Source organism: Coregonus clupeaformis, chromosome 11 (assembly GCF_020615455.1).
Source record: "Coregonus clupeaformis isolate EN_2021a chromosome 11, ASM2061545v1, whole genome shotgun sequence".
Taxonomy (NCBI): domain Eukaryota; kingdom Metazoa; phylum Chordata; class Actinopteri; order Salmoniformes; family Salmonidae; genus Coregonus; species Coregonus clupeaformis.
The window spans coordinates 5,755,493-5,779,387 of NC_059202.1; the positions used below are offsets into that span (position 1 = coordinate 5,755,493).

The 23,895-nt window shown below is 43.5% G+C and overlaps 1 protein-coding gene across 1 annotated transcript in view; it reads left to right on the plus strand.

Moving 5' to 3' along the window:
* Positions 1–23,895, plus strand: part of LOC121576965 (protein O-mannosyl-transferase TMTC2-like) — a 211,002-nt gene that overhangs the window by 163,632 nt on the left and 23,475 nt on the right. Inside the window, exons 9-10 of the mRNA XM_041890594.1 lie at positions 12,554–12,635; positions 15,074–15,188. Of these exons, the coding sequence (XP_041746528.1) occupies positions 12,554–12,635; positions 15,074–15,188 (197 nt within the window). The remainder of the gene's footprint in view (positions 1–12,553; positions 12,636–15,073; positions 15,189–23,895) is intronic.

Genomic DNA, 23,895 nt, shown 5'->3' on the forward strand with positions numbered 1-23,895 from the left:
GCCCTTCCTGTCTGTCTCCCCTCATTTCCAGCGCTTTACCGGAGCCCTTTTCAAGTCCCATTCATTTGTTAGGTCAGGACCATCAGGATAAATAAAGAAAACAGTATCTATTCGCCCTCATCACTTCTTGACAAGCAAGGATACCTTTGATGGTGAACTTTAATGATTGGCAATAATGTTATCTGTGGTAATAATGATTTTCATTTGGGTATATTTTAACTGTAATTCTGAACTAATGTGAAGCCAGAAATATGTCAGTTTTGATTACATTTGATTAGAAAATAATGTATTAAGGAGAAACTAGAGTATTCAGTATTTACCCCTAAATGTAGCCATGATCTTACATGTTGAACAAAACTGTGGTGAGCTGAGTAGTGTGTTTAAATAACAGCTTTGCAGGTATTTAAGAGAAAAATTACTTCTTAACCCTTTGACACATACCAATAAACAAGTATGATCATTCTATAGTGGTCCCTGAAGTGTACGCTCAAACCGGTGTGATTAGAATGCTTATTTAGAACGTCCAGTTTCGATTGACGCAACAGTCAGCGTTTGAGCTGGCCACACAGTTTTTTCACAGAAACATTTTGCACAAACACAGTCCTTACAAGGTTATGTCCTGAATGTGACCAGTTTATTTTTGGATGCAATGTTCAGACATTCACAGAAGTAGCGACAGCATAACACAATCATCCAAACCGGAAAATGTAGGCTACATTAGTCCTAGCGCTAACTGAGGAAAGATTGATGTAACACAAGCGGTCATATTTAGCTAACTCTCGGATGACAGAAACCACAATATGAATTAGCTAATAGGAATTACTATTTACAATTCATCACATGGGTAGTTTGTGCGCGTCTCCATGTTTGTTTTTTCGCGTCAACCAAAGATAAGAAGAGGAGACAAAATGAGTTTGGTCTGTTTACAGAATGCATGTTATAACATGTTTGGTCTGACAGACATTTACGTGACACCCAGAATGCATTGTATAATGTCAACAAACATGGCGCCAAACATAGCTGGCAAATAGCTTAGCATTAGCTCATCATAATCAGTACAACCCTCAAAAAAGTATTTTACACACATCATAGGTGTCCATTACAATCTATGCAATAATCGGAATGCGTGATTTGTCACCAGTACTTGAAAACGTGAATAAAACTGTAAATACATTATGCTCCATACATACATACTGAATGCTACAGTAGAAACGACAACACGATACACAGATAAGGTGTAGGAGGGGAGGGGATAAGGCACTTACTTTGATAGGAACGCACACATGTCCAAAACAACAATGAAGGCAATGCGAACACCAGCCCAGAAAAAAAGTTTGCAAGACTGCGCAAATGTCTGCATACTTGATCTGCGGAAACACTGGGGAAGTGCTTGGGCTCTCTTTGAAGAGAGAAATGTGTCAGGCTCAGTAAAGCCAATCACATTTTGGAACAGTGAATGCATTCTGACATCACGTGCATAAAAAAACTCACGCTGGGGCATCCGTTAGAGATATTTGCAACTCACGCGTGAAAAGGTTAAGCTGACATTAGTTGGTAAGGATTAACAGGAGGCGCTAGATACAATCACGGAAACGTACATCTGTCACAGCATACACTGGGGGAACAACACTATCCAATAGAAGAAGAAAAATGGCAGGCAGGGTAAAACTCACTGGAGCGAGAAGTAGATTTTGTTTTAGTTAAGAAAGGGCTATTGATTTAGAGGAAAGTGGGGAGCTCAGAGCTCAGGGTCGTGTGCTTCTCTTCTGGATCTCAGGCCAAGATAGACCTCCTTTCTCTTCTGGGTGTAAATTATGCCACCTCAGGGGTGAGGAGAGGAGAGAGCTGTCAGACTCACAGGCTCGCTAACCTTGAGATGGTTTTGAAAGAACAGAGCATAGTAGGGAAATGCAGTGGCTCAACCAGCCCTAGCACACATTTGTATCTACACTGCTCAAAAAAATAAAGGGAACACTAAAATAACACATCCTAGATCTGAATGAATGAAATAATCTTATTAAATACTTTTTTCTTTACATAGTTGAATGTGCTGACAACAAAATCACACAAAAATTATCAATGGAAATCAAATGTATCATTAGGTCTGATAAAGGAGGTCTGGATTTGGAGTCACACTCAAAATTAAAGTGGAAAACCACACTACAGGCTGATCCAACTTTGATGTAATGTCCTTAAAACAAGTCAAAATGAGGCTCAGTAGTGTGTGTGGCCTCCACGTGCCTGTATGACTTCCCTACAACGCCTGGGCATGCTCCTGATGAGGTGGCGGATGGTCTCCTGAGGGATCTCCTTCCAGACCTGGACTAAAGCATCCGCCACCTCCTGGACAGTCTGTGGTGCAACGTGGCGTTGGTGGATGGAGCGAGACATGATGTTCCTGATGTGCTCAATTGGATTCAGGTCTGGGGAACGGGCGGGCCAGTCCATAGCATCAATGCCTTCCTCTTGCAGGAACTGCTGACACACTCCAGCCACATGAGGTCTAGTATTGTCTTGCATTAGGAGGAACCCAGGGCCAACCGCACCAGCATATGGTCTCACAAGGGGTCTGAGGATCTCATCTCGGTACCTAATGGCAGTCAGGCTACCTCTGGCGAGCACATGGAGGGCTGTGCGGCCCCCCAAAGAAATGCCACCCCACACCATGACTGACCCACCGCCAAACCGGTCATGCTGGAGGGTGTTGCAGGCAGCAGAACGTTCTCCACGGCGTCTCCAGACTCTGTCACGTCTGTCACATGTGCTCAGTGTGAACCTGCTTTCATCTGTGAAGAGCACAGGGCGCCAGTGGCGAATTTGCCAATCTTGGTGTTCTCTGGCAAATGCCAAACGTCCTGCACGGTGTTGGGCTGTAAGCACAACCCCCACCTGTGGATGTCGGGCCCTCATACCACACTCATGGAGTCTGTTTCTGACCGTTTGAGCAGACACATGCACATTTGTGGCCTGCTGGAGGTCATTTTGCAGGGCTCTGGCAGTGATCCTCCTGCTCCTCCTTGCACAAAGGCAGGGGTAGCGGTCCTTCTGCTGGGTTGTTGCCCTCCTACGGCCTCCTCCACGTCTCCTGATGTACTGGCCTGTCTCCTGGTAGCGCCTCCATGCTCTGGACACTACGCTGACAGACACAGCAAACCTTCTTGCCACAGCTCGCATTGATGTGCCATCCTGGATGAGCTGCACTACCTGAGCCACTTGTGTGGGTTGTAGACTCCGTCTCATGCTACCACTAGAGTGAAAGCACCGCCAGCATTCAAAAGTGACCAAAACATCAGCCAGGAAGCATAGGAACTGAGAAGTGGTCTGTGGTCACCACCTGCAGAACCACTCCTTTATTGGGGGTGTCTTGCTAATTGCCTATAATTTCCACCTGTTGTCTATTCCATTTGCACAACAGCATGTGAAATGTATTGTCAATCAGTGTTGCTTCCTAAGTGGACAGTTTGATTTCACAGAAGTGTGATTGACTTGGAGTTACATTGTGTTGTTTAAGTGTTCCCTTTGGTTATTGTATTGCTAGATATTACTGCTAAACATAAGCATTTCACTGTACCTGCGATAACATCTGCAAATCTGTGTAAGCGACCAATAAACTTTGATTTGATTTGGAACTACCTTGAAAGCATTCAGTTTTCTACTGTTGGATGTTTGTGCTCACCTTCTACCTACATCAGCCCCATCATGACCTCGGACCTCCTACTGTGCTAGTTCCACCATACCACTACATCTACTGTCTCTTCACTGACAACTGTGTTTAGTCTTGATCAAATACCACACCAGGGAAGCGACCCCCACCTCCAATCCCATCCCCTCTACCTCCACTGTGAGTGATGGGGAACTAGCAGTCCTGTCATAGGTCCTAGGTTCAGATCCTGGCAGGGGTTCGTGGGTAGAGAGAGGGGTAGTGGTGCATTGGGGGACAGGGTTGGGCGTGAGTCACTCGCTTATGGTGGAGGTTGGTGTCGTTTGGAGATGTGCACCGTGGTGGTGGGTGTTATTGAAATCAGTCATTCACAAGTCATTTCCGGTGCTAATGCGATGCAGGCTCCATTCATAATTACCTCGGTGGCTGCCAGAGCGGCAGTACACATCTGTTCCGCGTCTGATGTCAACGGGAGATTAGGGGGTCAACACTAACAATAAATACAGTATGTGTGAAAACAGGATATTGCAGCTCCATAATGAGTTGATACTGAATAGGAAGTGGATATGGGTGGCAGGGATTTTTTTCATATTATTTTTACCTCCTTACCAAACAGCCCCTTCACCAAATAGCCCCAGAGAGAGAGAGAGAGAGAGAGAGAGAGAGAGAGAGAGAGAGAGAGAGAGAGAGAGAGAGAGAGAGAGAGAGAGAGAGAGAGAGAGAGAGAGAGAGAGAGAGAGAGAGAGAGAGAGAGAGAGAGAGAGAGAGAGAGAGAGAGAGAGAGAGAGAGAGAGAGAGAGAGAGAGAGAGAGAGAGAGAGAGAGAGAGAGAGAGAGAGAGAGAGAGAGAGAGAGAGAGAGAGAGAGAGAGAGAGAGAGAGAGAGAGAGAGAGAGAGAGAGAGACTGTCTGTCTGTCTGTCTGTCTGTCTGTCTGTCTGTCTGTCTGTCTGTCTGTCTGGTCATCCATGAACACAGTTATTAAGATGCTTTCTCTTGCTGCTGTTACTGTGTTTGCTGCACAGCCAGGCTTAGAGCATTGGCTACATATTAGAGGTCTTCAGGGGTCCAAAAAGTTGGACTCGTTCTGAAATGGACCTGGGGCTTTCCCAGCCGAAAAATATATGCATATATATTTATATAGAGACCCTTTCTGAAGGGACCCGATGACAACTAGACCTGTTCTGTATAGACCTGGTCGGATCCAGACCCGATCCGAGTGAGTGTAGCAGCAGAAAAGTAATTTTTTAAGCTACTTAATTAGACCCGTTCTGTATAGACCTGGTCGGATCCAGACCCGATCGGAGTGAGTGTAGCAGCAGAAAAGTCATTTTTTAAGCTACTTAATTAACCGGAGCTGATAGAGTGGAGAGGAGGGAGAGAGAGGTGTCGCTCTAGCAGGCGGGTGACTGTGAGCGAGTGACACGGGAAGCAGGGAGGGAGAGACGAGAGACAGCAACCAAGCCGACTCGCGCTATAGTAGACTAGCTGCCATAGCTAGTTTAATTATCATCAAATATGATTACATAGTACCTGTCTTGACTGCATCAAACCAGGAGAAGCTAGTTAAGCGAGCTAATGTTAGGTAGCTAGGCTAATTGAGGCTTCAGTGCATGAGCTATCTCATCCTACAGTTGCAAATAACAACAACTCCATTCAGAATATTAAGTAGCAGCCTACCGGTTGGATCTTGGACGTTGTAGCCTATCCCAGTGGCGGCTCCTGAAAAAATTCTCAGGGGGGGCAATTTTTCTGATGATTTAGGTGACCTACACACATTTTAAAAAAGATATGTCCAGCAACAACATGAAGACAGGGGCAGCATATAAGTCAATACCAGAAGCATTTATTGACTGATCTCAAAAGTGTTGGCTTACCAGGGTTGGTGGAGTCCTCAGTTTCATCTTTGCCTCGCAAAGCTAACTCAAACACTCCGCAAAACTTCACACACTGGATTAGCCGGCTGAGGATGTGGCGGTTCTTGCTAATGTCGTAGTAAATATATTTGTTATAGTGAATATGGAATATGATATGTTGAGTAAAATGTTGTGCTAAGATCTATTTAGGTCAGGAGCTGGTTATAAGTTCTGTTCCTATCCAATAACAATGGACAAAAGGGTCCTATCTTGTCAGCCTTGTCAGTTTCAGTTCTCCAGTAAACTTGTGATTATCAACACTAACCTCATCGTTGTGGCGGCGGACAGCTAGCCTGTATCCCTCATCCAGTTGAGTGGGAATGTTCACTCTCCCCAAAGCAGACAATCTCAAACAGCTATCCATGTGGGTCTTTGACAGCTCATGTTTCTTAATCTTTCCTGAAAGATGGTGCATGTCCGTTACACACCAGTCGCTGTCCAAGCGGTGCTGTCTGCCGTGCCGCCTTCAGGGTGAAAGAGTAAGCAGGGGGTAGCAGAAGACTGCATTAGCTACATCGCAGCCTGCTAGCCAGGTTTTTCGTTCGTACCAATTTTTTGGAAAATCCTCGGGTGTAGGACTTCCCCCCTTTAGTAGAAACCTGTTGAATTATTAAATTTGGTCTGGGAGGTCCTAATTGTTTCGTTGCCAATTTATCTTCATTTGTTCGCCGACAAAAAGGAACTTCTTTCAAAGACACAATCGAGTTGCACTGAAGCCTAGCCATTTTGATAGTAGTAGTGAATTGATTGACGAGGCTACCCGCTCTTTTCTTAGTTACGTTCATGGTTATGTTACGTATGACGAAAGCGCGTAAGTGCAAGCCCTCAGAAACCCATAGAGATTGTATTGAAAGCTCTGATATTTGAAAAAAATAGATTTTACATGGGAGTCTATGACAGACTTCTGGGCGATTTTCAACCTGACTGAAATCGCCCCAAAAGGGGGGGCATTTGAAGCACGACTTTAGCCTGATTGGACATTTAGTGGCACTGTGGCAGATCAGACGTCTAGATTACAACACTGATAACTACTGTTGCCGTGATATAATTGATTAGAAAAAAAATCCCTTCCTTTTCCCGTTTGGCAGTGCGTCGCCCATATCGCCCTATTGAACACACCGCCCCTGGCCTATCCTTCTCCTTTAACTTTAATTCCGTCATTTTAAATTCCATCTTCCATTGATAAGATATCTTCTACATTTTGCTACAGATGGAGGCTCTATGATTATTGCTGCTTTGATGACTTATGATTGGCCAACAACAAGATTCACGTGCCACGCTCCACTCTCGTAAAAAGCAAGAGCAGCAGCATAGGTTATAACATTTCTCTCTACTGCAGCTGTCGCGTTCGGATCTGTACTGGCCCTTCTGGACAAGTCAGTTAAAGGAGAAGTTTTATTTTTTACAATCAAATATCTATTTTTTATGTAACTTACATGTTATAGAAAGGTCAAGACACCTTTTTAGTGTTTTCACATGTTTTAGAGAAACTTACCCCAAACAGCAAATCACTTCCTCATCCTCGTTGTGTATTACGTGGCCCCGAATATATATATATATATATTTTAATGCTCCAGAAACACTCAAATACATCATTTTAGAAACGTCAAAGCTCTCAGTATAGTGATGCAGGTCTTTAGATGTTGTACACATGAAATTGTGTCATTATGAACTTTATCCGCAACGTTATATTCCATTTTGTTTAGACTCGAACGATACCTCTCCGTCCATTTTACAGGTAATTGCCAAAATAAAGGCAACACTTGAGTAAATTTAAATTTACGTCATTTAGCAGACGCTCTTATCCAGAGTGACTTACAAATTGGTGCATTCACCTTATGATAGCCAGTGGGACAACCACTTTACAATTATTTTCAAATTTTTGTAATGTTTTTATTATTATTATTTTATTTTATTTATTTATTTTTTTGTGGGGGTGGTAGAAGGATTACTTTTATACTATCCCAGGTATTCCTTAAAGAGGTAAGGTTTCAAGTGTCTCCGGAAGGTGGTCAGTGACTCCGCTGTCCTGGCGTCGTGAGGGAGATTGTTCCACCATTGGGGTGCCAGAGCAGCGAACAGTTTTGACTGGGCTGAGTGGGAACTGTGCTTCCGCAGAGGTAGGGGGACCAGCAGGCCAGAGGTGGAAGAACGCAATGTCCTCGTTTGGGTGTAGGGACTGATCAGAGCCTGAAGGTAAGGAGGTGACGTTCCCCTCACAGCTCCGTAGGCAAGCACCATGGTCTTGTAGCAGATGCGAGCTTCAACTGGAAGCCAGTGGAGTGTGCGGATGAGCGGGGTGACGTGAGAGAACTTAGGAAGGTTGAACACCAGACGGGCTGCAGCGTTCTGGATGAGTTGTAGGGGTTTAATGGCACAGGCAGGGAGCCCAGCCAACTGCGAGTTGCAGTAATCCAGACGGGAGATGACAAGTGCCTGGATTAGGACCTGTGCCGCTTCCTGTGTAAGGTAGGGTCGTACTCTGCGAATGTTGTAGAGCATGAACCTACAGGATCGGGTCACCGCTTTGATGTTAGCGGAGAACGACAGGGTGTTGTCCAGGGTCACGCCAAGGTTAATTGCACTCTGGGAGGAGGACACAACAGAGTTGTCAACCGTGATGGCTAGATCATGGAGCGGGCAGTCCTTCCCCGGGAGGAAGAGCAGCTCCGTCTTGCCAAGGTTCAGCTTGAGGTGGTGATCTGACATCCACACTGATATGTCTGCCAGACATGCAGAGATGTGATTCGCCACCTGGTTATCAGAAGGGGGAAAGGAGAAGATTAATTGTGTGTCGTCTGCGTAGCAATGATAGGAGAGACCATGTGAGGATATGACAGAGCCAAGTGACTTGGTGTATAGAGAGAATAGGAGAGGGCCTAGAACTGAGCCCTGGGGGACACCAGTGGTGAGAGAACGTGGTGCGGAGACAGATTCTAGCCACGCCACCTGGTAGGAGCGACCTGCCAGGTAGGACGCAATCCAAGAGTGAGCCGCGCCGGAGATGCCCAACTCGGAGAGGGTGGAGAGGAGGATCTGATGGTTCACAGTATCAAAGGCAGCAGATAGGTCTAGAAGGATGAGAGCAGAGGAGAGAGAGTTAGCTTTAGCAGTGCGGAGAGCCTCCGTGACACAGAGAAGAGCAGTCTCAGTTGAATGACCAGTCTTGAAACCTGACTGGTTTGGATCAAGAAGGTCATTCTGAGAGAGATAGCAGGATAGTTGGCTATAGACAGCACGCTCAAGAGTTTTGGAGAGAATAGAAAGAATGGATACTGGTCTGTAGTTGTTGACATCGGAGGGATCGAGTGTAGGTTTTTTGAGGAGGGGTGCAACTCTTGCTTTCTTGAAGATAGAAGGGACATAGCCAGCGGACAAGGATGAGTTGATGAGCGAGGTGAGGTAATGGAGAAGGTCTCCGGAAATGGTCTGGAGAAGAGAGGGGATAGGGTCAAGCGGGCAGGTGGTTGGGCTGCCGGCCGTCACAAGTCGCAAGATTTCATCTGGAGAGAGAGGGGAGAAAGAAGTCAAAGCATAGGGTAGGGCAGTGTGAGCAGGACCAGCGGTGTCATTTGACTTAATAAATGAGGATCAGATGTCGTCAACCTTCTTTTCAAAATGGTTGACGAAGTCATCCACAGAGAGGGAGGAGGGAGGGGGAGGAGGAGAAGGCAGCAAGCAGCAGGGAGGAGAAGGTGGCAAAGAGCTTCCTAGGGTTAGAGGCAGAGGCTTGACATTTAGAGTGGTAGAAAGTGGCTTTAGCAGCAGAAACGGAGGAAGAGAATGTAGAGAGGTGGCAGTGGAAAGATGACAGTGGAAAGAAGGAGGCAGAGAGAAATGAGTCAAAGGCAGACGTAGGGAGGTTAAAGTCACCCAGAACTGTGAGGGGTGAGCCATCCTCAGGAAAGGAACTTATCAAGGCGTCAAGCTCATTGATGAACTCTCCAAGGGAACCTGGAGGGCGATAAATGACAAGGATGTTAAGCTTGAATGGGCTAGTGACTGTGACAGCATGGAATTAAAATGAGGAGATAGACAGATGGGTCAGGGGGAAAAGAGAGAATGTCCACTTGGGAGAGATGAGGATTCCTGTGCCACCACCGCGCTGACCAGATGCTCTCGGGGTATGCGAGAACACATGATCAGACGAGGAAAGAGCAGTAGGAGTAGCAGTGTTTTCTGTGGTAATCCATGTTTCCGTCAGCGCCAAGAAGTCAAGGGACTGGAGGGTGGCATAGGCTGAGATGGACTCTGCCTTGTTGGCTGCAGAACGGCAGTTCCAGAGGCTACCGGAGACCTGGAACTCCACGTGGGTCGTGTGCGCAGGGACCACCAGATTAGAGAGGCAGCAGCCACGCCGTGTGAAGCGTTTGTATGGCCTGTGCGGAGAGGAGAGAACAGGGATAGACAGACACATAGTTGACAGGCTACAGAAAAGGCTACAATAATGCAAAGGAGATCGGAATGAAATTAACTAAGCATCTGGGAAAGTGAGAGAGCGGGTCCTCCCTCACGTTTCACTGAAACACTCAAATATAACTCTCCCAACTTCCACTTTAGATTAATAGACTTTAGTTAGTGTTTGGTCTGTTAGCGATGTTACCAAACAGACTAGTTCTGTCTCTTACCTCTAGTTAGTGTCTGGTCTATTAGCGATGTTACCAAACAGACTAGTTCTGTCTCTTGCCTCTAGTTAGTGTCTGGTCTATTAGCGATGTTACCAAACAGACTAGTTCTGTCTCTTGCCTCTAGTTAGTGTCTGGTCTATTAGCGATGTTACCAAACAGACTAGTTCTGTCTCTTGCCTCTAGTTAGTGTCTGGTCTATTAGCGATGTTACCAAACAGACTAGTTCTGTCTCTTGCCTCTAGTTAGTGTCTGGTCTATTAGCGATGTTACCAAACAGACTAGTTCTGTCTCTTGCCTCTAGTTAGTGTCTGGTCTATTAGCGATGTTACCAAACAGACTAGTTCTATCTCTTGGCTCTAGTTAGTGTCTGGTCTATTAGCGTCTGGTCTATTTGTATCCCATTAAATGAGGGATACAAAGTATATTGAAAGCATCGGGTCTCGGTTATTCGGGTACAGGTGGATCCGTGAAGACCTCTACTACATACAAACCACTACACTAAATATAGTTTTGATCTGGATACCTGACAGTTGTACGAGGGAAAGCTAATGGGCTCAAATGTTGAAATTATACTTTGTTAGCAAGCCAGGCATGCAGCTGGATTTCATTCAACAATCTACTCAATCTAACTCCTAAGGCTGATAAGGCAAAGCATGGATTCGAAAGATGAGAACGTCAATGGGGGCATTTTCCACACATTTCTTGACACCTTAACAGAAGTAAAGAGAGTTGTTTTTGCTAACTTCTCAGTCAAACCTGCAAAGTATGTACCTCATACACTGTAGATTCTCTATCAATATTGTGAAAATAACAGTAGACTATCCGGGTCCATTCAAAACCACACGCACAATGAGAGCCAGTGCATTAAATTGTCATAATGTGGTTTCCTGCCAGACATTTTGCCTGAACTTGAGTAAATAGAAATATGCTGATGTTATGACTATTCCAGCTGCTCTTCAGCTGAGTGCTTTGTACTATTTGTGAATTTGAGTGTGAAAGCATACAGAAATAATGCCTTTCACACTGGAACTATTACTGTCACTTTCACGCCTTGAGCTGCATTAAACATATACTTATTGCTCGTTAAATTTTCCATCACATCAATGAATAATACACTCAAACATTTACACTTGAAAATTGTGGATACTTCTTGAGTTATTGAAAGTCAACCCAGTGAAAAATGGAGGCACGCAATCATCCATCATTTTGTATTTATACAGTATTTTGATGTGTATGAAAATGTATGCACTCACTAACTGTAAGTCGCTCTGGATAAGAGCGTCTGCTAAATTACTAAAATGTAAAATGTAAATGTAATGTGTGTATTTTCTGTAATTTCTGTAATTTAGGACTCATCTGTAAAAGAGACCTTGGTCTCAGTATGACTCCCTGATAAAGTAAAGGTTAAATAAAATCCTGATCGGATTGCAGTGTTTAGATAAAACAAATTTTTTTTAAAGACCTTGCAATTAAAATGTAGGAATTGTGTTCATTCTATATAATGGAATGCATAAGCATAATTTATTCTGGTTACTGGCTTATGTAATATTAAGGGAGTCCTTGACACATTTTTTTACAAAATCTAAAATGCTGTGGCATTTCTTAAATGTAGGTTTCTATAGGCTTTGATTGACTCGTTGAACCTCTATTGTGATCTGCTCTTCATGAGCAGTATTCATAATAACTGGCATTATGTTTATAGAATAGAGATGTATTGTTGATCAGAGTGCAGCTGATACACAGATGAGACCAGTGTTGTGTGTGTGAGACAGAGGCAGCTGTGTTGGCTGGAGCCTCTGTGTGTTAGCTGTGATTTGGTCCAGCTCTCTGAGGCCCCCGGGAGACTGGCTCCTCTGGGCCCCAATCTGTCACTGCTGCTGCTGCCCCTCATCAGGCTCGAGTAACCCAGCACGCCCCTCCACGCCCTCTCTCAAGATCTGTCTCTATGTCTGCCGTACTGTGTGTGTGTGCGTTTGTATGTGTGCATGTCTGTTGTGTCTCTCGCTCTCAGCTGCAGTAGTTTGGCCACACACACAGCTTTTGCGGTCATACAAGTGTTATTTGTACAGATATAAGTGTGTTATGATTAAATGCTCAGACCAGGCAGTCAACTGTGCCAAGCATGACATTGTGTGCTTTGAGGGTAAATCTTTCTTAGGATGACACAAGGTGTTGAAATAATAATGTAGTTACATGTGTTTTATGTCTTCTTATTAAGATTTAATGTTACAGTTAGTTTGTGGCTTGGCAAAATCAGCTTTTACACATAAAATAATGTTTTTATATTGAAATGGACGGCATAGCAACGGCAACAAATAGTGACAATGTATTTCATTCATCTCCCTTCTTAGGGTCAGAAGACTGAAGCAGAGAGGTACTTTCTGAAGGCCATCCAACTAGACCCCACTAAAGGAAATTGCTATATGCACTACGGTAAGTGGTGCAGTTTGGGGTTTTGGGGTTTATTTTGATTTACCAACATTATATAAAGGTTATACTGTATACTAAGGTTAATCTTCCAACATACCATAGGCCACATTGAATCAACCAAATTGTGCACTTTTGCACTACAACAAAAATAACTGTATGTTATACTGTTCTGACCTCACACTCCATCAAACTGTCATGTTAGGTACAAGCAGGGTTGGGCTCAATTCAGAATTTTGGAATTGACTGCCATTCATCTCATGAGTTGAAATTCGAATTGAAATGGCCAAAACCCACAGGATGTAGAATTTTAATTTTAGTTTGAGTGGCAGGAAGTAGAATTTAATTCAGTGCAATTCAAAGAAATTCCACTCAGTCATAAAACATGACAGTTTCATTGAACCTGACAGGTCACACTTCCCGATACCAAAGAATAAATCACTTTTCTCTGGAAACAATGTTCATATACTCTTTTAACCTTGGTGATTAGAATAGCCAATTATATTTCCACCAACCATTTCATTTGTTTGGCTTCTTTTTGAAGGCATCAGGGTCAACTTGAGGGTTAAACTAATGCATTCTGGGAAATGTAGTAGTTTCCCCATATTTAACTAAATGTAAGTGATTAATTAAGGGCTCCTGAGTGGCGCAGTGGTCTAAGGCACTGCATTGCAGTGCTAACTGTGCCACTAGAGATCCTGGTTCGAATCCAGGCTCTGTCGCAGACTCATGGGCGGCGCACAATTGGCCCAGCGTTGTCCAGGGTAGGGGAGGGAATGGCCGGCAGGGTTGTAGCTCAGTTGATAGAGCATGGCGTTTGCAACGCCAGGGTTGTGGGTTAGATTCCCACGGGGGGCCAGTATAAAAAAATATGTATTCACTAACTGTAAGTCGCTCTGGATAAGAGCGTCTGCTAAATGACTTAAATGTTAATAAAATATAATAACTTAGAATATTCGCATACAGGTTTTGTTTTCCTTGATCATTCATTTTAAGAGTTTGTCCTGAAAATCTTGAAAAAGAGTTTGTCCTGTATATAACGACATGTTTGATGTTTTATGTACAAGATGCATATTTGTATAGACTACACCTAATATAGAATAGAAGAGGCATTTGAATTTCATTCAATTTAATTATATTTCCTTCAATTAAAATTTGAAATTGCAATTCTGTATCCTGTTTACTACTTGAATTGGAATTTATGAGGCATTCTCAATACAATTCTATATTGAGCCCAACCCCAGGAACAAGTCACTTCTCAGGACCACTCTCTCTTGTGGGTTTTTGAACCAAAGCCTATCCACACACACACACACACGAGCGCACACACACACAAACACGTACATATACAAAAAAAATAAAAATATGTCACACACACCTTGATTGGATCCCTTCCAGGTAGTTAGCAATGCTGGCTGACCTCTCTTCCTGTATTAAGGTTGTGTACGTGGCTTGTTGGGGGGGATAGCGTGAGGGAATATTCACACTATTGACCAATGAAGATAAACCCCAATTTCCTCACATTGTTCTCAAATATGACATATGCACAGACGTGGAAAGAAGGAACGTGACAGTTGACGTGTCTTTTCTGCTGAACACCATTTTATCTTATGAGAAACAACACATTTTTATACTCTACTAAGGTCACTGCAAGTTTCCTCTTTGAAATGTGGGTTTGAGAGTGAGTGCCAGCAGAATAATTTGTGGTAATGTACTGTGTGATCGATCTTTCGTAAAATGAAAGAATTTCCTTTATTTCTTGATATTTTAAGGAACAGCTTTCACATATTCTTAACCACTCCAATAAAACAAGAGTTGACATATTGAAATCTATCCCCTGCTATAGCAGTGTTTCTAACCTGGAGGTGCTCTGCAATACGTTGGAAATCAGTCAGGGCTGAAGCGGTCTCTCCTTTACCTAAGGCCTGTAGAACCAGTCTACATTTCATCCGCAGCTATGTAGGAAAAAATGCTTGGTTTCCACCAGTGGTTTGGGAGCGTTGTACAGTAGTGGAGCTCACCAAAATCAACAGGCTTTTAATTCCTCCACAAACATGACCCTCTCCGAGAGGTCTGACCCCAGTTCATGCCCCCATCAGGGATCCACACTCTAGCCTCATTAGGATGGTCTACAAAGTCCCTGCTCTATCATTTCAGCTGCACCTCAGACATACAGAACTCCAGCTAGGCCCAACACACATGTAAGAGAAACATTCCTATCAAGATCCTCCTAATTGGACAAATGGGCCTGAGCGATAGCCAAAGAGCGATGATACGCTCTGCTTGTATCTTATGTTTCAGCAAATCATTCATAGGCCGGCCGCTGTCCGCCCTATCTCCCCGGGCCAAACACAATATTCTCAGAAACTATTCATCCCTCTCTAAGAATACATCCACATACAGCGTTTTAACATGGTGTTTCTGTTCTCTCTGGCTGCTCCAAGGTCAGTTTTTGTTGGAGGAGTCTCGTCTGCTGGAAGCGGCTGAGATGGCGGAGAAGGCGGCGCGTCTGGACAGCCGGGAGTTTGATGTGGTCTTCAGCGCAGCCCACATGCTCAGGTGAGTGTTGGATGGGACGGACACACTGTGAGGGAGGGGAGGGGACAAGAGCTGGGGGAGGGAGAGCGTCTACGGTCTGTACGCTTTATCCCAGGGATTACAGCGCTCCTCTGCCAGTGTGATTTACTTGGCCGGCTGCTGTAATCACCTTCTCTGCTGCTGCAGCGGTAGCCAATGAGCTGCCATCTTGCCTTAGTGCACCACGCAGCTACGTGCCTGTCTCTGTGCTCCCTCTGCTGTTTCTGGCTCATTCATTAAAAGCCGGTTCCAAATCAGAGCAAGGTTCAGCAGCGCGGCTTCTGACTCACAGTTCTCCTGGAAGCCGCAAGCTGTTGTGTTTCAAGGCGCAAGCCGCGAGTGGAAATGTGTAAATAGAGCAACGTGCCAATTTAGAGTTTGCCACACAGACTGAGGCAGCTCAGCTTAGAGCCAACAATATTATATTTCCTAGTTTGGAGATTTCCCTTGTTTAGACTTATTAGGGTAAATCAGGGTTCTTCTGTGTGAGAATTACTTCTGCTGGCTGTGGGAAATTACGACTACTAAAACCATTAATGCGATGTCTTGAATCATTGTGCTTCACTGAGGTAGTTTTTGCGGTTCACTTTCTTTACCAAAGACAGAAAGAGGCCGTGTCATGCAGCTCTATATAATGTTTTTATCCAGCTGGTTTTCACATGGTGGCCCACTGTACAGCGCTCTGATCCAGGGGGATGTGCAGCACCAGCAGCTCTGCTGGCCATGCTTTACAGAGCCTCTTCTAGGGTCCAGACCCCTGGCTGTTAAAGAAAGTCTCAGGCTGGGCACAGCGAGGGGCTCCCCACCGCCACGCTGGCATGGGGTCTCGCTCCTCTGGAACTCATGTTCTTTATGTGTTTGTCTTGGAACCAAGACGTGGAAGGCCATCGGTTGGTGGGGGATACTAGTGAATCTGAAAAGGAAGGGTGGGGGGCTTTTAGATGTGCAAACCTTCTCTTATTGCTCTCTGGGGCCCTTGGTCTTTGACAAGTTTACTTCCTCACTATCCATTTCCCCTGGCCTTCTTTAAACAATCAGCACGTTATTCCAAACCTTCGTCTAGGGCTACGGAGCAGCGGCAGCAGCCGGCAGGCGAAGGGAAGGGAAGGGAAAGGAAGGCTGGCTGAGTGCTAACTCCCAAGGGAATGTGCTAATGCTGCCCTTTAAGTGCTCAAATCCCTCTGCAAGCCAGACCCACCGTTCACTAGCTGTGTGATGTCGATCACTATTCCAGGAACCCAGACTTGTTGGACAGAAGGAACAAGGAACATTTGTGTAACATTTGTGTGTCTTGTTGCTCGAGACAGATGGGCTCGCTGTAGTTAGTACACAGATCGTACACTGGCTGTTGTTGCTGAAGCAATTTGTTCATGAAGTCTTTAGCATTTTTTGAAACTGCGTTAGATGTACTGTAAGCAATGCTGTCAGCCGTATGACTTGTGCGTCTGTTCGTCTGTATTGGGGTTAATAAAGCATATTTAGATTACCAACTGTCAGGGCTCGAAGACAGAGGGCTCGGCGGTCATGTTGCTGATGTGAAATATGTTCCAACATTGTTTCATCCAGGGAGTTCTTTATTTTCATTCACTCATGATCCCTTTTTTCCCTCCGCCTCTTCCTCTCCGTGCTCTTCTAGTTCTTCCCTCTCGCCTCTCTTCCCAGCAGCTGTATCTCAGAGGACTTGGGTCTAACCGAAGTCAGAAGTTTGTTGTCTTCTCTCATTGTGCTTGCTGTACTCTCACAAGCCACTATCTCCAGGCAGTCCTTTGCCACTCATATTAAAGATCCTGTTTGTCTGGTGACAATGGTTTGGCTGCTCTACAGTTCTCCAGTCTGATAATTATGGTTATAGACTTGAAAATGATATAGAATTAGATTAATTCTCAAGAAGAAATTCTATTCTGAATATGATTGCGGTTATCACAACATGTGGTTATGGTCACGGTTAAACACCAAACCCATATTTGTCATCGCTGCACAATTTCTGGTATGGGGCACTATTTAAGTTACTTTTGAAAGAATATTTGTTAAACAGTTCAATGAGGTTAAGCATGGAGTTATTGTTGAGAAAAGAAGTAATACTGCTTTGAATTATGGTCATTTTGTGTGAGGCATTTGTTTATTCAACTCTTAGTTGACAAATGATGATCCATGCTGCTCAATAGAGGTGTTAGCTTGGGCTCTGCTTTCTCGAGTTGCACAAACACAGCGGGCTCTATTTTAACAAACCTAATGCAGTGGTAAATCTAAGCACTGGCGGTAGCGCTATAGGTCCTGGGGTGTGTCAGAAATATTTTTGCTATTTTCACAGCCGGAATTATGCACACAATAGCTGGCAGTGGCGCGAAAGGGCAGGGTTTTGATAAATAAACAAGTTGTAGGTGTGATGAGGGCTTGACCACTCACTGGCCAATCAACACATTCCATGGCTTAATACTGCCTGCGTTTGTCTCAAGTTAAATAGCATAGGCTACAGTAACGAGTAATAGCAACAGTAAAAAAAAAACAGCCAGTATTTGCTCAATAGCTCAATGTTTGGAGTGTTGGCAGTCAACATTGTTGTAATTGGCTTCAATGAGCCTAGCTTAGCCTACATGTCTTTACGCATCGCTCTTCTCCTAAAATAAAAAATACTAGGCTCCTGTAAATTGTATTGTATGTATGAGGCACGTTCTCAATAAGCAAAATATAGCCTAGGCCTACCATTGATACTGTATTATAGAACTGAATCATTTAAATACATCTATGGTAACCGGATGAGATGGGCTCTTTGGAGATGGGGATGGATACTTGAACAAGCGAAATGAAGTAAGCAGGTAGGCATATGTGTGTATGTTTTAGGATGTGCAGTATATTTTCAATTCAAGGCACTCAAATTGAAATAGACCATTTAAACGTATTTTATGGATAGGCTACTTTGCAAGACCAGGATGAAGAGACACAACACATTGCTGTTGAACCAGCCTTCGTAGCCTAGGCCTAGGGTAAGGGTAGCAGAGGGCTAGATATGAAATGGAAAACAAGCAATCCGTTTTTTTTTAAGAACAACAATATTTCTAAATAGGATGGGGTCAGAAGCATGATATCATAAATCGCTTCTCTCGTTCAATGGCACTTTGTGCACATGTAGACCTAAATGTCTTTACACGTAACATTCACACATCTCTAAAATATATAATAGGCTCCTGTTATTTGTATCGTTGCCTATGTGCGAGGCAGATTCTCAAAAAAATGTGGTTGTGATATGGCATTATAGGAGGACTGAATAGTTTGGAGTAGCATGTCTTTGGTAATGGGACGAGGGGCGCCAACTTGAACAAGCATAATGAAGAATGCAGATATGTGAATTGTGAATAATGAAAAAGCATCAGGGCAAAAACATCTAATATATTTCAAAGCACTCTCAGTAGACCATTTAAAACCCCTTTATTCATAGGCTACTTGGCTAATGGCCAGGATAAAAAAGATGCGCCTATGCGATGCTGCTAAACCTGAGGGTAGCAGGTAGCCTAGCTGTTAAGAGCATTGGGCCAGTAACCGAAAGGCAGTGGATAAACCAGCAGGTGGATAATCTGCCGTTCTGCAAGGCAGTTAACCCCCAACAACAACTTCTCCCTGGGCGCTGATGACGTTGGCCTCCCGTAGCTCAGTTGGTAGAGCATGGCGCTTGCAACGACAGGGTTGCGGGTTCGATTCCCACGGGGGGCCAGTATGAAAAATGTATGCACTCACTAACTGTAAGTCACTCTGGATAAGAGTGTCTGCTAAATGACTAAAATGTAAAAATGTTGATTAAGGCAGTCCCCCACACCTCTCTGATTCAGAGGGGTTGGGTTAAATGCGGTTGACACATTTCAGTTGAATGCATTCAGTTGTGCAACTGACTATGTTTCCCCTAAACCAGCCTTGATTAAGGGGAGGGTAAGCTATGCTTGGTTTTTAAACAAAATGGGGGGAACCTATGTTTCTAAATACGAGATTCACCAGCACAAAAGGCACAACTCTCTTCTGTGGGCACTCCGCTCTCAAAATCCATGCCAATATCAACTGCGTTACCGTTAATACCTGCTATTTGTGGGTCTTAAATCTTTCCATTAGCGATTAAACATTATTTATAATAAGGCTTACATGGAGAAAATCGGACCTCTCTGAAATGAAACTGGATGGCCCTCCCTTCAGCTAAATATATTTTTTATCTAAACCCTCCGTGAGCGCTTGAAAAAAAACAAGTGACCCTCCCCTATACCCAAAATAATGATTAAAATATGAAGTGAATATATCAGAGAACATGATACTTCTTGGACAGACCAGAGCCTTAGATATGCAGTTTTAGAAACTGTTTTTTTGTCATATAAGCATTACATGGCAACACAGGAATTTTGATAGCGCACAGGGCTGTGGGCCAGAAGGTTGTGGGTTTGAAGACCACCGTGGACAAGAGTAGGGGTGGAAAGATCTTCTTTATAGTAAAAGCACTGCATGAATCTATCATCGTGTTTGCAGGTCCGAGAAAAACTGGCCTTTTATAAAAATGTCATGCAATTCTATGTAATTCTACATATTAGCAGAATATGTTTTAATACAACACAAATTACTGAAATTACAGGCTAAGAATGGACAGAGAGATAGGCCTATGTGTTCGTCTTAACATGAATCTTAGCAGGAATCTGAGCATGGTACTTTCAAAAGTTAGGCCTACCTTTCCACTCCAGACAGAGTAGTCCTACCGACGCAGAAAAATTTAAGCTTTAATTGGTGGCTACTCTTCTTCCGTTGCTTAACCCAACGAGAGAAAGTCACAAGTGTTTCCCTAAAAGCTGTCTTGGGTTTAAACATCTTCTATTGTACAGAAAGTGAATAGTTTAATAGTCTAGTGACAGAATTAGATTACTTCCCAAGCAATGTAAATGTTTTGTCTCCTCGGGTATAGAAGGTTGTAGCTCAGCCTCTGAATATCAAAGAAACGAAACAATGATATCCCCATATGCATCGGAGTCTTGTCTTTCCCAGGTATTTTACAGCTTGTTTCTAGCACTCTGCTGTCCGACTCATCCCAAACCATCTCAATTTGGTTGAGGTCAGGGGATTGTGGAGGCCAGGTCATCTGATGCAGCACTCCATCACTCTCCTTCTTGGTAAAATAGCCCTTACACAGCCTGGAGGTGTGTTGGTTCATTTTCCTGTTGAAAAACAAATGATAGTCCCACTAAGCCCAAACCAGATGGGATGGCGTATCGCTGCAGAATGCTGTGGTAGCCATGCTGGTTAAGTGTGCCTTGAATTCTAAATAAATTACAGACAGTGTCACCAGCAAAGCACCCCCACACCATAACACCTCCTCCTCCATGCTTTACGGTGGGAAATACACATGCAGAGATCATCTGTTCACAGCGATTTGAACCAAAAAACTCCAAATGACAAATTTCCACCGGTCTAATGTCCATTGCTCGTGTTTCTTGGCCCAAGCAGGTCTCTTCTTGTTATTGGTGTCCTTTAGTAGTGGTTTCTTTGCAGCAATTCGACCATGAAGGCCTGATTCACACAGTCCCCTCTGAACAGTTGATGTTGAGATGTGTCTGTTACTTGAACTCTGTGAAGCATTTATTTGGGCTGCAATTTCTGAGGCTGGAACTCTAATGAACTTATCCTCTGCAGCAGAGGTAACTCTGGGTCTTCCATTCCTGTGGCCGTATTGACTGACTTTCATGTCTTAAAGTAATGATGGACTGTCGTTTCTCTTTGCTTATTTGAGCTGTTCTTGCCATAATATGGACTTGGTCTTTTACCAAATAGGGCTATCGTCTGTATACCACCCCTACCTTGTCACAACACAACTGATTGGCTCAAACGCATTAAGAAGGAAAGAAATTCCACAAATTAACTTTTAAGAAGGCACACCTGTTAATTGAAATGCATTCCAGGTGACTACCTCATGAAGCTGGTTGAGAGAATGCCAAGAGTGTGCAAACCTGTCATCAAGGCAAAGGGTGGCTATTTGAAGAATTTCAAATATAGAATATATTTTGATTTGTTTAAAAAAAAATTGGTTACTACATGATTCCATGTGTTATTTCAGAGTTTTGAAGTCTTCACTATTATTCTACAATGTAGAAAATAGTACAAATAAAGAAAAACCCTGGAATGAGTAGGTGTGTCCAAACTTTTGACTGGTACTGTATATATTTTTTCATTTTCTTTAATAAAGGTAGGCCTATGGCATAACCTCTCATAAACCCTCAATTTGAGTCCTGGTTTTAACTTAACAGCCCTTCACTGACACGGAGGTAGGCTTTTTAAAGAGTGCACGGTGGGTGGAGGAATTGGCCGACAAATCTATTGATATAGCAGCTTATAGACTAATTCCGTCTGTCAAACAGGTAGGCCTACCTCTTATTTCTTAAATAGGAAGAAATAGGCTCCAACACAAAGCCCTCTTGTTGTTAGTAAAGTCTAATTACAATGAAGAGGGTTGAAATGAATTATGCCTACTCAAATTTGCTGCCCATTTCCAATTGATTGTTTCAGCACCACAATGTAAGTTACTCAAATCTGGCTTATTGTGAGGTCAATAACTCTGATAAATACTTCATGGGCAAGAAACATATTGTTTATATTCAAATCAATTATAGTAGTAGCAAGCTATCAAAGTTGACCTCCGGTCCTTCTTCTCATCTTCACGCTCTCCTTCTCAAACTGAACAGAACATAGGCTATAGGCTACTCAGCACACAAGATATTGCTACAAATTATTTTCAGAAGAAGCCTTTGACTCTCCTCCTGAACTGCCACTGTAGGTCTACACAGCACAGCCATTGGTTAAGCAGCACACACAAATGTTTTTGATCAGAAAGAGCAGAGCAGGCCAGGGCTCAGGTTTGGAATATCCATTGCAGTGTGTAATGCAGCCTAGTTTTATTTACACCATCCCAGCAGCTATCTTAGAAATATAACTTTGATCTGTGCTCCTCCAAGCATGCACTTCGTAGCCTATAGCCTACTGTATAGGCTATTGTTCATTTGATTGAGACCACACTAAATAGCCTATAGCACACTTGATATTGTGCGCCCAGCGGAGAATCAGAGATGAGGAGTGGCATCAGGCACACATCGATATATAGCCTAATAAGCAACTCATTCTAAAACACTGAGAAATATTGAAACTTTACCTGGACTAGAGTTAAAAAATACTAAACCCTCCCCTTGACTGAAATTGAAAAAGCATGACCCCCCATTTTCCTCCAGGTACCCATTTCGATCCACCCCTTAGTGCTGCATGAAATTGTCACTTTTGCACTTGTTTTTAAGGACACACCTCAAATATTGCCACCCCTCCCACCACAGCGCAAGCAAGCTGATGTTAGACAGGTAAATTGCATAACCAGGCATTAGGGCTGGAAAATGCCAGTGCGCCAGTTTTTACATGACGAAACTGCAAACTAACGTGCGTTTTAACACCAGTCGAAAATAGAGCCCAGTGTGTTTGAGTTTTCATTGTGATAACTTGTGAATAACAGTGACACACCTTCTACACAAAGGCCTTGAACTAAAGTGTATCAAGAGTTATTTGAAGGAGGCAGTGCTCTCTGCTCTCTGCACTGAGTAATGATTCTCATGTCCGTCCAAAACATCTTCACCATATAATTTCACACCATAGAGACTTCATCCCAGTCCCTCGTACCACTACTGGTGTCACCTCATGGGGAAAGCGTCCACCCATGTCTGTTGACCAGCCATTACCACTGTGGCTTAACAGAAACGTTGATTTCATATTAAGCTTAATGGTCCTTTTGTTTTTAATCAAGCAAGTGTTGTATCAAGTTTTGCATCTTGGAGTAATTTGTTTTTTGTGTGTATTTTTTGTTTTAGCATCTCAAATGTGATACTCTGATTTGGCAAAATGTAAATGTCATGAGGGAAACTCAGCTGGAAATTGTGGTGATTTAAATATCATTATTGGTTTCTAGAGAGAACTTGCGTTTTTGCTATTATTAGAATTGCATGCTGTATGCTGCTTTCAATCATGCAGACTGACATGAGAAGATGAAGACTGCGCATTTATCAGAACTGCTTCTCTTGCCTCTTGACCTATAAAACTTTAAGTTCATATTCTTATCTTTTATTATTTATTATTGCTGTTGCATTGTCGAGAAGGAACCTGCAAGTAAGCATTTTGTTAGACGATGTATACCATGCGTATCCCGTACATACGACTAATAAAACATCATCATATCGTATTCTGATTACAGTTCAACAAAAATATGACAGCACTTATGCTCTGCAGAATAACCTGTAGCTCAGGTATTAGTCTCTTTTGACAGACTATGAGATTTTGTTCTGGGTTTAGAGATAACTCAGGTATGGATATAGTTGGGGTGTTGTCGTGCTAGTGGTGGAATATGAAAGTGGCTGTATAGCGCTGCAATATGGAGGAGGATCCCTTAATATGGCCAGACCGGCTTAATGCCCAGTTCAGTTCAGATGGTCTTGCTTTCATCATTACGACTCGGGGCTGCGGAGCCAGCAATCGTTGACTCCATCCTTGACTCTGTCAAAGTTAAACTGTTTGCAGTGAGACAATTGCTACCATCAGTGAAATGCAGCTGCGGGTTGTAAAAATGATTTCTGATTTATAGGAATATTAATAAAGAGAAAAGCTCTTGGCTAAGGGGAAAGACAGTAGGACGGTAATC